The sequence below is a fragment of the Muntiacus reevesi genome, chromosome 1 (assembly GCF_963930625.1).
Source record: "Muntiacus reevesi chromosome 1, mMunRee1.1, whole genome shotgun sequence".
Lineage (NCBI taxonomy): Eukaryota > Metazoa > Chordata > Mammalia > Artiodactyla > Cervidae > Muntiacus > Muntiacus reevesi.
In genome coordinates this window covers 240,332,427-240,348,822 of record NC_089249.1, presented here as the reverse complement: position 1 = coordinate 240,348,822, position 16,396 = coordinate 240,332,427, and the positions used below count along the sequence as shown (strand labels likewise).

At 43.6% G+C, this 16,396-nt stretch overlaps 1 protein-coding gene across 1 annotated transcript in view; it reads left to right on the top strand.

The window, feature by feature from the left end:
• Window positions 1-16,396, top strand: part of FAT2 (FAT atypical cadherin 2) — a 60,860-nt gene that overhangs the window by 3,300 nt on the left and 41,164 nt on the right. The window contains exons 2-8 of the mRNA XM_065936078.1: window positions 1,365-1,679; window positions 5,759-5,817; window positions 7,299-7,610; window positions 8,581-8,791; window positions 10,354-10,493; window positions 11,136-11,417; window positions 12,479-12,689. Coding sequence (XP_065792150.1) covers window positions 1,365-1,679; window positions 5,759-5,817; window positions 7,299-7,610; window positions 8,581-8,791; window positions 10,354-10,493; window positions 11,136-11,417; window positions 12,479-12,689 — 1,530 coding nt within the window. The remainder of the gene's footprint in view (window positions 1-1,364; window positions 1,680-5,758; window positions 5,818-7,298; window positions 7,611-8,580; window positions 8,792-10,353; window positions 10,494-11,135; window positions 11,418-12,478; window positions 12,690-16,396) is intronic.

The following is a 16,396-nucleotide window of genomic DNA, read 5'->3' as shown; positions in this document are numbered from 1 at the left end:
GAGGGATATCAGGGGCTGTTTTGAGAGAAGTCAGGCTGTAAGCTAAAAGGAGCAATAAATAGGGCCACTCCTTCCTTTCCCTCTTATTTTATTTTCATTTTTTATTTTTTTAATTATTTTGGCTACACCGCATGACTTTGTGGATCTCAGTCCCCTGACTAGGGATGAGACTCGTGTGCTTGGCAGTGAAACTACATAGCCCTAACCACTGGACAACCTAGAAATTTCCTCGCTCTTTTTTAATGGCTGCATTTGTTCATATACTTTTACTCATATGCATGAGTCTCTATAGGAAAAACTCTTAAAAAAATGCAGTTCTTGGGTCAAAGGATAATATACATTTTCAATGTTAATATATCTTTCCAAGTTGTCCTCCAAAAGGTGGCATCAATGTATTTATTCCTTTGAAGTTCCATAGAAAATAAGTGCAATTCAGCAAACACTGGGCACCTGCTACTTGTGAGGCCCTGAGATAGGTAACTTAGAGAAGATCCCAGGTGAATAAAAGTAGGTTATTCACCTTGAGAAGTTTGCAACCTGATGGATGATTTCTCTCCAGAGTAAAGGGGAGGGTGATGAAAGAGAATTAGATTGAGAGTCAATTCTAGACTCAGCTCTGCTGCTTACTTGCTACATGATCTTGGTCAAGTCATGCTCTTTTTATGGGCCTCAGTTTCCCCATCTGTCAAAGGAGTAAGGTTCCTTTGGCTCTGAGATGCTATGGCTGTGAACCTGGGCCTTGCCCTCTCACCCAGGTCTTATGAGTTGAGTATGCCCCATGAGGACTTAGGGCACAAGCCTCTTTTGCTCACTCTTGGACTCTTGACTTCTGGAACAGTGTTGGCCCACAACAAATAATTTGTAGAATGAGTGAACTAATGAATGAAGCTAAGTCTCTAAAATTGTGAAGACGATGGAGAGAGGAACAGCAATTTATTCGTCAAATCCCTCACCCTTGAATTAGTATCTATAAGGACTTGAAGCTTGAAGGAACCACTGTAAGGACCAAAGTATAGAAATCCCACCTAGATAATGTGAAATAAATAAATTGAACTTGGGTTGAAGTAGTCAGAAGAAATTAGGTCAACTACCACGGCCTTCTGGAAACCCTGTGTGTGCCCATATGCCCGAGTTATGGACCTGTCTTAGCAGAGAAAGGCTCTAAGAGGTTCTTCAATAAGGATACGAGCTCTCCTGTGTTTAACTCAGCAGCTCCCATGCTATATAGACCACAGTTCCCCTTTCTCGTGAAACACTTGTTAATATCCTTTCCATGGTATGGTTTCAGGACTGTTAGGTAAAATGATCTCTAGAGCTACTTTGAGCTCTGAAATACTTTGGGTTTGGTGATCACCTCTCCCCAGGAATGATTCAGACTCTGGCACCCCTGGACCGAGAATTTGCATCCTGTTACTGGCTGACGGTACTGGCAGTAGACAGGGGTTCCGTCCCCCTCTCGTCTGTAACTGAAGTCTACATCGAGGTTTTGGATGTCAATGACAACCCACCCCAGATGTCCAGACCTGTGTTCTACCCCTCCATCCCAGAGGATGCACCCCTGCACACTTCTGTACTTCAGTTGGATGCCTGGGACCCAGACTCCAGCTCCAAAGGGAAACTGACCTTCAATATCACCAGCGGGAACCATATGGGATTCTTTGTCCTTCATCCTCTCACAGGTAAGGACCTCAGAAACCTGGGTGAGTAGGATTCTCTACAGCAGTACTTCTCAAAGTATGATCCGAAGATCAGCATCATGAGTGTTGCATATGAACCTGCTAGTAGGTCAAGTTCTCAGATTCTACCTTAGACCTACTGAATCAGAAATCTGTTTTTTAATAAGACATCCAGAGGATTTTGATGTGTGCTGTGTTTGAGAACTGCATTTCATCAAAGTCCATCTCTATGGGAGAATAAGAAGATGTCAGTTTTCTTTCCTTAGGGCCTAGGGAAGCTAAGAAGGTTCCCCATGTTGTCAAGCTGGGATTATTTCAACCCTGCAAGTGTTCCCAACATGACCATTCCCCAGAATCACAAGCCACAGGCTGAGTCTCTTAACTCTAGTTTCAAACTGATCTCAAGCCTGCCCATGGAGTGGTGGTGATAGAGATCCACTTCAGAGGAGTCAACAATCTCACAAAGATCTATCCTCAGTCCAAGGCCATCTAGGATGGTTCAGAGGAATCTAGAGGTCAACAACTTGCAGCATGAACCAGATATAGTCCACAACAGTGTTCTGTTTGGCCTGCACAAGCTTTAAACAATAATTTTCAAGTTGTTGCCAACATTTAAAAATGAGCAAAGCTCACAAAATGTTCCAGACTTCTGTAACTAGAAGATCTAGCCATGCCAACTGCACATCCCGCAGGGTCGCAGCTGCCTGAGCCAACAGCAGCTCCCCGTGTAGGGCAGGCGTGCCCTCTCTCCTCACAGTCCCCTCACTCCCGCCTCTTCCTGCGTTTATGCTGCCTGCCTGGCTCCCAGAAGAATGAGAGCCAGTTCCCATGGCTGCAGGTACAGCTTCAAGACCATGCGTCCCTCTGGATCATGAACGACAATGCTATTACAGAGAACGCTGACATTCTTGCCTTCTGATCCAACTTCCCATTCTCCAGCCCCAACTACTGACTCTTGTCCTTGAAGGACAGAAGTCTAGCAAGATTGGACAAAGGGGAGGGGAGAGAGCTAGCAGCAGCTTCCTTCATGATCCTAAGGCAAAAGGGAATCAGGAAGAGCGATGGGCCTGGGGGTCCTGAGGCAGACAGTGGGTGGGGGACAGAGTGCCTCTTTGCCCTGTGACATCTGTTTGGCACCTTTGACCTCGGGAGGTGGATTAGTCTTCCTGGAAGGAGGATGCTTTTCCTAAGCTGGCTCTCTGCCTGGGCCCACTCAGTCCCTCCCTTTTTGGAAGAGGGAAGACATCTCTCACCTAAGGTAATAGGTTCCCTACTTTTCCCAAATCCCTGCTGTGTTTACTGTCAACAGTTCCCTGACACCAGGTCTGGCAAAATGCCCCAAAGGGCAGAGATGCTTAGTCTTCCTTCAGTCGAGAAGAAATTCTTATCAGCACGAACATTTGAAAATGAAATAATAAATCCAGCAATGACCCCTCCTCTCCACCCCCGCCTACCTTTTTTATTCCTGAGATTGCCCTACTTCCATACACGGATCCCTTGGCTGGTTTCCCTATGCCCTTAAGATAAAGCCAAGCCCTGCCATGTCCCATGAGCTTGCCTCTCACTCCATCACTCTCTGATTCCAACCATGTGGCCTGCCTCAGTCCACACACGCCCTCTCCTGGCACAGGGCCTTTGCACATGCTTTTCCTTCTGCCAGGGGTCTCCTCTCCTTTTTCAAGCTAACTCCTGCTTTTCTTTCATATCTTAGCCCAGCTGTTCTTTCCTTAAAAAAGTTTTCTTGATACTATAATACATCTCCTAGCAGTGTCTACTTTTAAAAAACATGCTATCACATAGAACATTATATTCATCTGTGTGATTATTCCATCAGTTATTCATGTACTTCACTAGACTTCCACAAGCTTTCCTTAAAAGGAACTTTGGTTGTTTTTTGAAAACTATAATATCAAGGCCTGGCACAGAGTAGAACCTCAACAAATAATGAGGAAATGAATGAACGAATCTCTGCCAGCATCCACAATCATTGATTAAGCCCAAGATTCATTTATTTTGGAAATGTTTGAAGGTGTCAGTCCTTATAGGGCATTTAAGTTAAGTGCTATGGAGAGGGGAAGAAGAATAAGACACAGTTTCAGCCCTTGAGGAATCCAATTCATGAGGAGTATAAAGATTTGGATATAAAAAGAGCTGTAGGAACGGTGTAAAGAGTACAACATTGTAGAAGATGTGAGGCTGTGACTTTAGAGGAGAGAGGAAGCTGCTCAGTGTAGTGGACCAGCAATGGCTTCATGGGACAGCAGGCAGCTGTGCTGAGCTGAAGGACGGGGAAGATTCTGACAGGCAGCCGGCTGGGCAGGCACTTGGCTAAAAATGGTGACAGAAGCAACAGCCAGGAGGAGAAGACCCAGGACTTGCTGAAGACAGAGCAAGTAGGTCCATTTTCTCTTTCTTTTTTTAAAAACTCTTTTCTTCTTTTTTTACATTTTTTAATGGTGAAATAATCATAGACTTACAGGAGAGCTGCAAAGAGAGTTCTCAGACACCGGTCACTCAGCTTCCCCTAATGTTAGTGATGATGTTATGCATCAACACTAAGAATTAATACTGGTGCAAGGGAATTCAGGAGATTATAGATTTCATTCAGATTTCCCCAGTTTTCTCTGCTAACAGCCTTACTCCCATCCAGGACGTCATACCAACCTCAGGGAGGGGGATGTGGAAGAACACAGGGGCAATGGTCCAGGGGGTCCGGCAGCAATTCCAGGGACACCGGCCCTGAGAAGGTGGGGGAGAAGGTAGCGGGGGAGGCAGTGGTGAGAGAAAGGAAAGAGAGAAAAGAAAAACTAGAGACAGAAAAACAGTGACTGAGCTTCCCAGACACACGGGTGGTGGGGAGAGGAATCCCTGGGAAGGCAAGAGAGGAGGAGGAGGGACAGGGATAAACAGAGAGGGGAGGACAGGGGCTGAAGAGGGAGCAGGAGCAGGAGGAGGGCAGGACCGAGCTGGAAGGAAGGCTCTCCGCCAAGCCCTCTCATCCCGCACTCTTCCTGGGGGTCCCCCGGATGCCGGGCCATGCCCGGCAGGTTCCTCAGCTTGGGGACAAGCTGGGTGGGGCAACCTGAAACAATATTCACTCTGACCCAGAGGAACGTCTTCCTTCCTGGTTGTGGGGCTTTCCAACAGCCTTCTAGGACCTCTCCCATGGCTACCTTCAGTGAGGGAAGAAAGAGCTAGAATGACACAAAGCAAAGACGCACCCCCGACAGAGGTCACTCCTCACATCCGTACTGGAGACCCCACCCCAACACCAGATCTCCCTTTCCCCTCAGGAAGCCCCCATCCCCACACTTCATTCCATTACTCTATCATTTAATTGCCTAAACAAGATCAAGAAACTTACAGAAAGCTTTTAGAACACCCACAACCCCCTACCAATAGCTCTGCCTTCATTGAAAAGGGACCTGCCTACCCAACTAGGATCTCTCAGTCTATGGGTTCAGGTGCCCCTCTGGTCTCCCAACAATCTTGAGCATGACTTGTCTGATGCAGGCAGAGAACTGGCTCCTTTATACCATTATGGCCTCAATTTATAGCCACAGTGCCTAGAAAATGAAAACCAGAATTACAGATCACTAAGTTCACCTTCTGGAATTTACAGAAGTGCTGGAAGGAGCCCAGAGCAGCCCTCCTCTGGCTCATCTGTGCCAGCTGGGCATGGGAAGAGCCCATTCTAGATGCCCGGTGAGCGAGAGAATTAGAACAAAGGAGTAAAATGTCACCCCTTTGTGATTTCTCGAGAACTAAAGGCAGTGACTGTGATCCCCGTTATAACTCCTGATGAGTTGCCCTTTCACTCAACAGTATCCTGGGCTCAGCACCCTCCTCATGGTGAAAGCAGGAAGTAGGTAGGAACCCCTGCTGACACTATCATCTCTGCTGTCCTCTCTCTACCTCTCCTCCCCTTCTCTCTCTCCAGATTTCCATTTCCTCTTTATGTTCTTGCTCTCCCAAGACCAAAAGAATTCTGATCTAGGCTTTGAATATAGGCGTTGAATTTATCCCAGTAAAATGGCCCTGGGAGTTTTGCTCCAGTTTCCCCCCGACCATCTCTCCTCCAGGTCTCCTAGCCACTGCCCGGCAGCTGGACCGAGAAAACAAGGATGAACACATCCTGGAGGTGAGTGATGCTGCCGAACCCATTCCCCACATTAGAAAACCTCCTGCAGGAGGCCAGGCTGGAGCCAAGCCAGGCCTTGGGGCCACATGCATGTCTCCAGGCAGTAGCTGAGGAGGGTTCTGACTCAGGGAGAAGTTGCTACTTAAACTGAGCAGGAAGCACTGATCAATTAGTAATGCCTGCAGGGAGTGCAGGAAAACGGAGCAGTACACATGGGTTATGTATTTGTCCAGTATGCTTTCTGGCCCATCCCCATGCTCTAGAGTCACCCAAGGTCAAACACTAGGTCAGTAGCAGAGCCAGGATGAAAACCCAGACCTTTGTCCTCTAGGCACAAGCTTTTTCTGTGCATGTGTGCTCAGTCACTCAGTTGGGTCTGACTCTTTGTGATCCCATGGACTCTAGCCCACCAGGCTCCTCTGTCCCTAGGATTTTCCAGGCAAGAATACTGAAGTGGGTTGCCACTCTCTTCTTCAGGGGATCTTCTCCACCAAGAATCAAACATGCATCTTTTGCACTGCAGTTGTATTCTCTACCACTCAGCCACCTGGGCAGTCGTGCTCTTTCTAGGATGTCTCTAAAATAAGCATCCCTGCTGACCATTCCAATGAGAGGTGTCAGTCTTGACCCAGAGGGGTTTAAATCAGAAATACTCTAGTCAATCTTGTCCTGTGTTATCCACAACTGATGAACAGGCATCTCTGCTAGTCTTAAAGACATCAGCTGGGAGGGACACATATTCCTCAGCAGAACTGAAATCAGTGTTGCCTTCTATCATCCCAGGCTCTGGACATTCCCTTTGCATAAAACAGGCATCACTAGTAAGCAGCAGCTCAATGGCCTTCTAGGTACTAAGGCATTATAGTTCAGTAGAGACATTTGTCTTTAAATAGCAAAAATCTTTTTGAAATTCAGAAGCATTTTGAGTGGAAATGTCCTATCTATACTGATGCATGCAATAATTTGCTGGCACATGGAACAGTGCCTGGTCCTGAAATTGTTTTCGTGCCTTTATTCTGTCTCCGGATCTCATCTCATACACTGGGCCACATGCCTGACTCCAAAGGTACCACCCACGCCTCCTTGTTTGTTTTTTTCTAATCTCCCGTAGCTTAAGGAAAGTGAGAACAAAGCTTATGAAAATTACGAGCAAATAGAATGTCAAAAGTCTCAGAGAAATGGCCCATGGGCCTCCCGAGTAAAGAGCCCCAGCTTTTGTTACAGCCTTTCTGGCTTTGCCTTCTTCCAGTTCTTTCTGGTTTCTTTCTCTGTTCTTGCTGGCTTTTCTGTGGGCGTGGTTGCCAGAGAGCTGGGTTCCAAGAAGATGAGGTTACGATAATAAAAATCACGAGCATATACCAAAGAACAGAGGGATTGGTATTTCCAGGCTTTTGAAAGCAGGGGCAGAGGAAGAGCTGCGGTGGGTGGCGATACCAGTCATGGCCTTGCGCCTGTCAACTCACGCTGCATTCTCTCCCCAGGTGGCTGTGCTGGACAACGGGGAGCCCTCCCTCCGGTCCACCTCCAGGGTGGTGGTACGCATCGTGGACGTCAATGACAACCCCCCTGTCTTCTCCCACAAGCTCTTCAATGTCCGCCTTCCAGAGAGGCTGAACCCAGGGACCTCCGGGCCTGTGTACAGGCTGGTGGCTTCAGATCTGGATGAGGGTCTCAATGGCAGGGTCACCTACAGTATCGAGGAGAGTGATGAGGCAGGCTTCAGTATCGACCCGGTCACAGGCGTGGTATCAGCAAGCAGCACCTTCACAGCTGGAGAGTATAACATTCTCACGGTGAGGGGCTGGTGGGGGTGGGGATGGGGTGCACACCTGCTCAGGGATGGATCTTCTCTGAGGATACAAAACTGGGGAGATAGCCTTCAGGTGTGATGGAGGAAGTCCTCCCCTCCATGGCTTTCTCCCAAAAAGAAGCCAAAAGATCAAAATTCTGGGCCTTTCTTTTTGAAGGCAATAAGGTCCCTGCCTGGGAAATGCACTCTCTTCTTAAAGATTTTTGTTGAGAGGGGCAGAGGCATTGAAATCAAGATAAACCTGGGTTCCATTCTTAGCACTGACATTTTACACCTGTGTGGCCTTGGACAAGTCATTATACCTGGGAGCCTTTGTTCCATCATCTGTAAAATGGAGATGAGAATATTCTCCTTGGAGGAAGCCAATATGATAAGTGGCTTGGGTCTGGGCTCTCATGTTGGTAGCCTAAATCCCAGCCTCACTGCTGGCCAGGCAGACAAGACACCCCTGGCAGAAGAATTCCCAATGCAGAGCCCGGGGTTCCTCCTGCAAAAAGTAGCTGACGATGGTTCCTCTCTGTGGGCAGTCATGAGGAGTGAATTAGATATTGCACATAGTGCTCTTAGAGCAGGGCCTAATGATAGGGAGAGCTCAGTAAATTCCAGCTTATTGGGTTGATTGTTGTGGGGAAGAGTAAAGAGCCCATGAATGGAAAGTCTTAGGAATGAGCACGCAAAGCCTTCAGTTAACAGTGGCTTTGATCCATCTTTCACTACCCGTAAGGTTCTGGAGCATAGCCCTATGTTCTGTTCACTACTGTGCTTGCTGAAGCTGACTTGGTGCCTGTTTTCAGTAAGCTCCTAACTGTGTCGAATGGATGAACTAGCGGATGAAAGACAAGCTCAGTCCATCACAGGGCACCCTGTCTCTTGGCCTGGCCACCTGGGTCTTCTTGCTTCTTGGCTCCAACTCTACAGGCAAAGCCTCAACTTGAATTCTGACCTCTTTTCAGGTCAAGGCAACAGATGGCGGGCAGCCACCACTCTCGGCCAGCGTCCGGCTACACATCGAGTGGATCCCCAAGCCCCGGCCCTCCTCCATCCCGCTGGCCTTTGACGAATCCCACTACAGCTTTACGGTCATGGAGACAGACCCCGTGAATCACATGGTGGGGGTCATCAGTGTTGAGGGCCGACCTGGTCTCTTCTGGTTCAGCATCTCAGGTAAGGGCCCCAGGAGGGCCAGTCCCTCCCATCCTGAGCCCTAGTCCTCGGGGCACAATCCTTCTGAGCCCTCTCAAGGTCATGTTCCCTGGCATCCTCTGTCTTGGCTGTGAGTGGTAATTGCCTCTTCCCTGTTTCTCTGGGGCAGTGGGTTGTCAGGACACTGCTTCTTCCAAGCTTTCCTTTATACCATCTATGATCTCAGGAATTCACTGGTAACCCCAGCCACAACTGGATGGGGCCTCAGTTATCCCAAGTTCTTGGGAGACCTAAGACAGGTCTAGAGAGTGGCCAGAGAGACCCAGAGGAGAAAACACAAGTTTTATTCTTCCTCTTCTGCCTCACTATGAACATCATTGCAGAGCTGACTTCACTGACCACGGACTCGAGACCAGCTGTACCCTGAGGCTATGCTTAACATTCTGGTCCCAGGTTCCATCCTCAAGATCAGAGAAAGGGTGCATTCTTGTGGTAGGAGACACTTGGGTCCAAACTCTCACAGCCTCCTCTGAAATTTCTTTCTGTTTCTAAATCAACATTTTGTCAGAACATATCAGGGTTGGGAGTGGTTCACAGATCCCTTTGGGAATCTGATGAATGTTTAGGCTCTCTTTTTAGGATACTTGTGACCTGTGTGCATGTGTGTGCACACACGCACACACAAATTTGCATACAAATTGGGGGAGGGTTTATAGATTCTCTGAAACCCAGCCAGGGACTCCAGGTCAAGAATCTCTAATCTAAGAGCTTCAGTACCACCTGAAGTCTTGTCACAGAGACTCCCACGGAGACTTCAGAGGTTGGATACCAAACCTATCTCAAGCTTTTTAATCTCCTAGATTTACTTCCACTGCTAATTCACTGTTCTTTATAAGCATTTGACATTTTTTCTTTTGTACAGAATTAACATATGCACTCTATAGAACATTTGGAAAGTACAAATAAGTACAGAGAGGAGAATAAAAATCATCTAATCAGCAGGAGGATAAACTCCCACTAAATAGAAGTTAATCCGCTGTTTTCATTTTGATGTTTCCCTTTGGTCATTCTGCTTTACACACCCACACACTTAGGGTTACAGGAAAATACTGTTTTATAAACCTTTAAAATATATCCTGAACATGTTTCTGTGTCACTAAACAGATTTCTACTAGCAGACATTTAAACAGCTGCATGCTACTTCTATGTTTTGGCTTCTCATAGTTTATTAATAAACAATTCCCTCTTGTCAAAGTTATTTCCATTTTTTCCCATGTCCAGGCTTCTCTAGACCATGCAAACTACCTGGAAGCCATGACACAGAGCTCCATTACTCCTGCATGTTTTAATTCTAGTAACAGACTACATCGTAGGGCAAATTCTGGTCTTCCTCTGCGACTCCCCAGTCCTTATAAGTTTACCTTTTCCTGAATCATCACTTGGATCTTGACAATAATTTGATAATAACCCGACAGGATCACCTACCACCTTCTCTAGATCTGCCAAATCCCATAGTATTAATACTTGTGCTGTTACTGCCTACCTCACTAAGGCTGTGCACGCTTTCCCCCACCCCCTCCCAGGTGGGGATGAGGACATGGACTTTGACATTGAGAAGACGACGGGCAGCATCGTCATCGCCAGGCCTCTCGATACAAGAAGGAGGTCGAGCTATAACTTGACTGTGGAGGTGACCGATGGGTCCCAAACCATTGCCACCCAGGTGAGAAGCCTCACTGGGAGTCCTGAGTGGAGAAGAGATAGGAGGTTTCCTTGGTTGGAAGTAGCTGTGTTCACCACTATGTCACCAATGCACACTGGGGCCTCCTTGGTAGGGATGAGGACGCAGAGGGCTCTCTGTGCATGTGTGCCCCTCAAAGAACACTGAATCTGGAATCAAGGTTCTGCATTCCAGTCTTATCTGATCACGCTCTACGTCTGTGATCTTGGGAGAATTCTTGTTCCCACTGTGGATCTCTGTATAATAAGGAGTTTTATCTAAATGAGTTTTCAATTAAAGATAGAGTGCCTAAGGGCTTCCATAGGTGTAAGGAATGGTGGGACGTGGGGCTCTGGATTTCTATTCTGGTTTCAGCCCATTTTATTTGCTTCATATACTGGAATTTCACCCCAAAAATTTCATCTGAAGAAAAGGCCCTTTAAGAAGAATTTTGTTTTTGAAAACCACTAAACTGCCTACCACCTTAAAGTCTTGTGATTCTGAAATATGGTCATTCATTCGACAAAATTTTTATCAAGTGACTGCTGTGTGCCAGGCTGAGTTGTTACGGTGGAGGAGCAGACAGACAAGGTCCCTGGCCCCCTGGAGCTTACAGTCCATCTTCTCTTTCACCTTCCTCCCTAGGTCTACATCATCATGATTGCCAATGTTAACCACCATCGGCCCCAGTTTTTGGAGGCTCATTATGAGGTCAGAGTTCCTCAGGACACAATGCCTGGCGTGGAGCTCCTCCGAGTCCAGGCCACAGACCAAGACAAGGGCAAGGGCCTCATCTACACCATACTCGGCAGCCAAGACCCAGGAAGTGCCAGTCTCTTCCAGCTGGACCCCAGTAGTGGTGCCTTGGTAACTGTGGGGAAATTGGACCTGGGCTCAGGGCCTTCCCAGCACACACTGACAGTCATGGTGAGTAACTGAAGACTTGGGTAAGGATGTGCTTGCATGCGGATGTGTGGGGGTGTACATGCTTGGAGGCATGCCGAGGGTTCCCTTTCCCGTACTGAGCCCCTGTACTGATGTTTATAGTGATAATCCATGAGATGAGTTGTGACATTTCACTGCCTGCCAGAGGCACCTCCCATAACAGATGCCTGAGAGTGAGGAAAGAGATGGGATGGCTGCCAAAGAAGTTCCTGCAACTTTGGCTTTTCCTAAGCTCACTCCAAATATCCCCAACAATTCCCTCCTTGCTCCATGACTGCATTATCACATCAACTCATATAGCATCAGAGCTGGGAGGGGCCCAGAGACCATCCTACCCAGAGCAAACGGATATGTAAGGGCCTAAATGGAGGGCTTACTCCAAGGGTCATGTGCCTGCACTTTCATAATCCTGAGAGTGAGAGCCTCCTGAATTTATGCCCTCCATCCCTCATTTGTCTCACTTGAGTACCAGTCCTGGTCCTACCTATTTCTCTTATCTTACACCTGAGGCTCACAGAGGAAGTGACTTGCTCACCATCGTACAGTTTTTTAGATGGAACCAGAATCACAGTCCAGCCTTTCCGACCCAAGGCTCAAGGTTCTTATATGCTACTTTATCATCCTCTGGGCACTTAAATATATATTAAAGGCTCTGAGAAGTCCTGCAGCAAAGAAAACATCAACTTGGCTTAGTTCAGTGCTCCCTAAATTTACTTGACCATAGAATTTTTTTTCCTGAATAATACACTGACATCTTGAAGAACTAATATTCTCTGAGAACACATTTGGAAAATACTGCTCCTCTGCTTATTTCTGCCTTTCTCCTAAAGTGGAATTATCCATGAAAATAACTCAGTCTAATAATCATGAATGGATAAATTTATTTAAAAAGAGAAAAGAATGTAACGGAGCAAAGCTTACAGGAATACAGAGAGTTACGATTGGGTGTATTTTTCACTGGCATTCTATTTCATTGACCTTTATCTAATCCTGCCTCCTCCATTCCACTTGTTGCTCATCCCATTGCCCACTTGGGCCCATAGGTTCGTGACCAGGAGATGCCCATCAAGAGGAACTTTGTGTGGGTGTCCATTCACGTGGAGGATGGAAACCTCCACCCTCCCCGCTTCACCCAGCTCCACTATGAGACACGTGTTTCTGACACCACAGTCCCCGGAGCAGAGCTGCTCCAGGTCCGAGCCATGGATGGTGACCGGGGAGCTAATGCTGAGGTCCACTACTCCTTCCTCAAAGGTGAGAGGTCTGACCCTGAGTGCAGGATATGAGGAGAGGGGCTTTGGCAATAAGGAAAAGCACCAGGAACATGAATTTGCAAGTTATTCAAGTGTCAATTACTTGCCAAACTTTGGCAAATTATCATTCTAGAGCATTCTCTGGAACTATAATGACCTAAATTAATGTGCTTTCAAAGATGGTGAGACTGGTAACAAAGGATTACTCAAGTTACGGGAGAATTTACATTGAGAATATTTATATATATATATATATATATAGTCTCCACCAATGACCATACATGCAAAGGATGCTTATGAAGTCCACGCAATATTTTTTTTTTTTTTTTTGGCCACACCATGTGGCATGCAAGATCTTAGTTCCCCAGCCAAGGATTGATCCAATGCCCACTAAATTGAGAGCACAGTGTCTTAACCACTGAACTGTCAGGGAAGTACCCCATGCAACATTTTTTTTATTTTTTATTTTTTTTGCATTTAAAATATTTATTGAAGCACAGTTGACTTAAAATATTACATTAGTTTCAAGTGTTCAGCATAGTAATTTGTTATTTTTTTTTAGATTGTGCAAGGTCTTAGAAAAATTAATTTGTTGTTCCATTAGCATTAATCCATATAAGCTTCTTATTTTTGTTTTTTGCTTAATATATATATTTTTTATTGAAGTATAGTTGACTTACAGTGTTTCAAGTGCACAGCAGGGTGATTCAGTCATACATATACACATATATTATTTTTCAGATAATTTTCTATTATAGGTTATTACAAGATATTGACTGTAGTTCCCTGTGTTATACAGTAAATCTTTGTTGCTTGTTGCATATCTATTTTTTTAAAAATTAGAAATCTAGCATTCTATTCATACTAAGTCATAAAAGTGGAATCAAAATGTCATGAATTTTTGTTAGTCAAAAATTCATAAATTTTCTAAAAAATATACATTATACATACTGTTTACATGTATGTATTTGAAAGTTTTTGTACTACACTTGATAAAGAACATAAAAAAAAAAGAGTTGCAGTAATTGGAAAACACAAACTAAATGAAATGGGAGCAATGAATATGAAAAAACAAATCAAAAAACTAGATAAAAGATCATCATATAGTCCAGTTTTTTAAACATAGCTGCTCATTAGAAACATATCTGTAGCTTTGGAGAAAAAAAGCAATAACTGGGCATTTGTATTTTTCAAAAAGTTTCAAGATAATTCTGATATGCATCTGGATTTTAAAAAGTGATTACAGGTTTTTCTATTAAATGGTAGTTTTGGTGATACAGAATTCTACTTTTCTTTTTTTAAAGAAGCCCCATGCAACATTTTAAAAGATAGTATCTTTGTGCATGTACAATAAAAGGGGCTGATAAATACTTGATAAGATATATGGCATAGTTTCAGGAGTATTTTCTTCTAAGGCCACATCATGATTTCGTATCTATTATTTTTTTTAATCTAAAAAATGGGAATATTATCTGTGCCAGAAACTTTTTGTGAAGACTAAAAGAGAAAATGTATGTTAACACTTTGTAAATTGTAAAATATTATACAAGTGCCAGGGGTTATTACTAAGTGTTAATTATAAGTAGTTAATATGACAAAAATGATAATATCCAGTACCCAACTAATTATTAGTCATAATTTGTAATGTTTGATAATTCATAATTGATACTTAATAATTATTGTTACCTTTAATATGAATTAATACCTATAGGGCAAGATGCTATGGATGATTAAAGGTGAGCATGACTTGCTCTTTGCCTTCATGGAGCATAATAATGTTCATTTACTGCTTGTCAGTGTCTTATGTACTTTCAAGAATTCAGAATGTTTCACATTTCCTTTTTTTGAAGAGACAGTTGTTATACCTTGTCATATGGCAGAAGTTTATTCATCCCTGAAGAAGAATAATGCAAATAATAACCAATTAGTTGCTTATTTTTGTGACTTATGATGTATAATCATCTCTTTTTTCTCACTGACAGTCCCACTGATGTTGTACTACTTTTTTTAATAAATCTAAAATATTTTTTAAATCCATGCCTCACAGCATATGGGATCTTAGTTCCCTGACCAGGGATCAAACCCAGGTGTCCTGTAGAGGAAGTTTGGAGTCTTAACCACTGGACCACCAGGGAAATCCCCCTGGTACTAATTTTATTTTACAGACTGAGTTAGTTTTAAAATAATCTTCTGATTAAAGAAGTAACACATGGTTATTCTTTAAAACCTGAAAAAAACAAGAATCTAAGAAGAAGAAAATAACACTCAGAGGACTTCCCTAGTGGTCCAGTGGTTAAGACTCTGCACTGACTTCCATTGCAAGGGGCACAGGTTCAAATTTAAGATCCTGCATGCAGCAGTATGGTCAAAAAATAATAAAAATAACACTCGGCCATGGCTTTCATAACCCAGAGAAAATAATTTCATGTACTTCTCTCATATCTTTCTAGGCATCTTTCTGCAGTGCTAAGATCAAAATGAATATACAATTTTCTTCCCTATTTTTTTTCTCTCAACAGTATAATAAGAAATTATGATTATGCTTACTTGGCTACTTTTAAGGGAACTACTTTTAAATTTCTGGTTACTCATTAAAACCACGTTCTTTGATCAACCTCAGGATTTGTACCACAAAGGCAAGTTGGAAAATCACCTCAATAGTCAGCTGCAGAGTGACTTTCCTTAGTGGGAGAATCAGATGGAAGGTTTTGTGGTGAAGCCTGGCTATTTATTTTGCCATTGAAATAATAAATGAACTAAGCATAGTAATAAGTAGTACTCCCCTGAGTGAAGGACTTGTACTCCTGGGCAGTGAGTAGAATTATTCAGGTGTTAGTCATGGTATTAAATAGGTAATGGTCTCATCGCAGGAAAAAAAAAAAAAAAAAAACGTATTTGCAAAACTATCTTAGGTGATGGATGTTAACTAAACATTGTGGTAGCCATTTTGCAATATATACTTAAACATAGGTCAAATTATGTTATGCACCTTTAATGCCATGTTATATGTCAATTATTTCTTAATAAAACTGAAAAGAAGTGCCAGTTATGCAAGCTGAGTAAGTTCTGGTGATCTCTGTACAGCACTGTGCTTATAGTTAATAACACTATACTATAATCTCTAAAAATTCAAGAATGTAGACCTCAGGTTACCTGTTATTACCATAGTATAAAAAAAGATGAAGGGGGAAAAAAAGAATAGTTGCAGCCCAAGTAAGGTCAGACTCTAAAAACTGTGACAACTTTGAGAACTTTTTTTAGGAAAATATGATTAGTTTTCAACATTACCTTTTGTGAACTATGTAATGTTGCATAATCACAACTTCCCTCAATTTAAATTTTATTTATCCAAATAAATATCCAATTTTAAAAGGACTATAAAAATAACAATCAGACATGGAGAATGGAGTCCATTTTTGATTCTCATTTGGACTTCCTGATTAGTCAAGGAAGATTCCTTTGAGTACTAGGATCTCTTTAATTTTCTAATACTTGCTGCAGAAAGACTGTAGGGCTTGGGCCAGACTCTCTTAGCAAGCAATAGATATTATCCAGATTTTTAAGAAAATATTTTCCATTGACTGGTTTTTATAGTAACCTCTGATTTATAACAAGCAATACTGTGCTTCTTTTTAAAGAACCAATATATCAAGTTGCCTGTTAAAAAGACTTTAAATTTTAAAAAGAAATCAATTTAAAGGAAAGTAT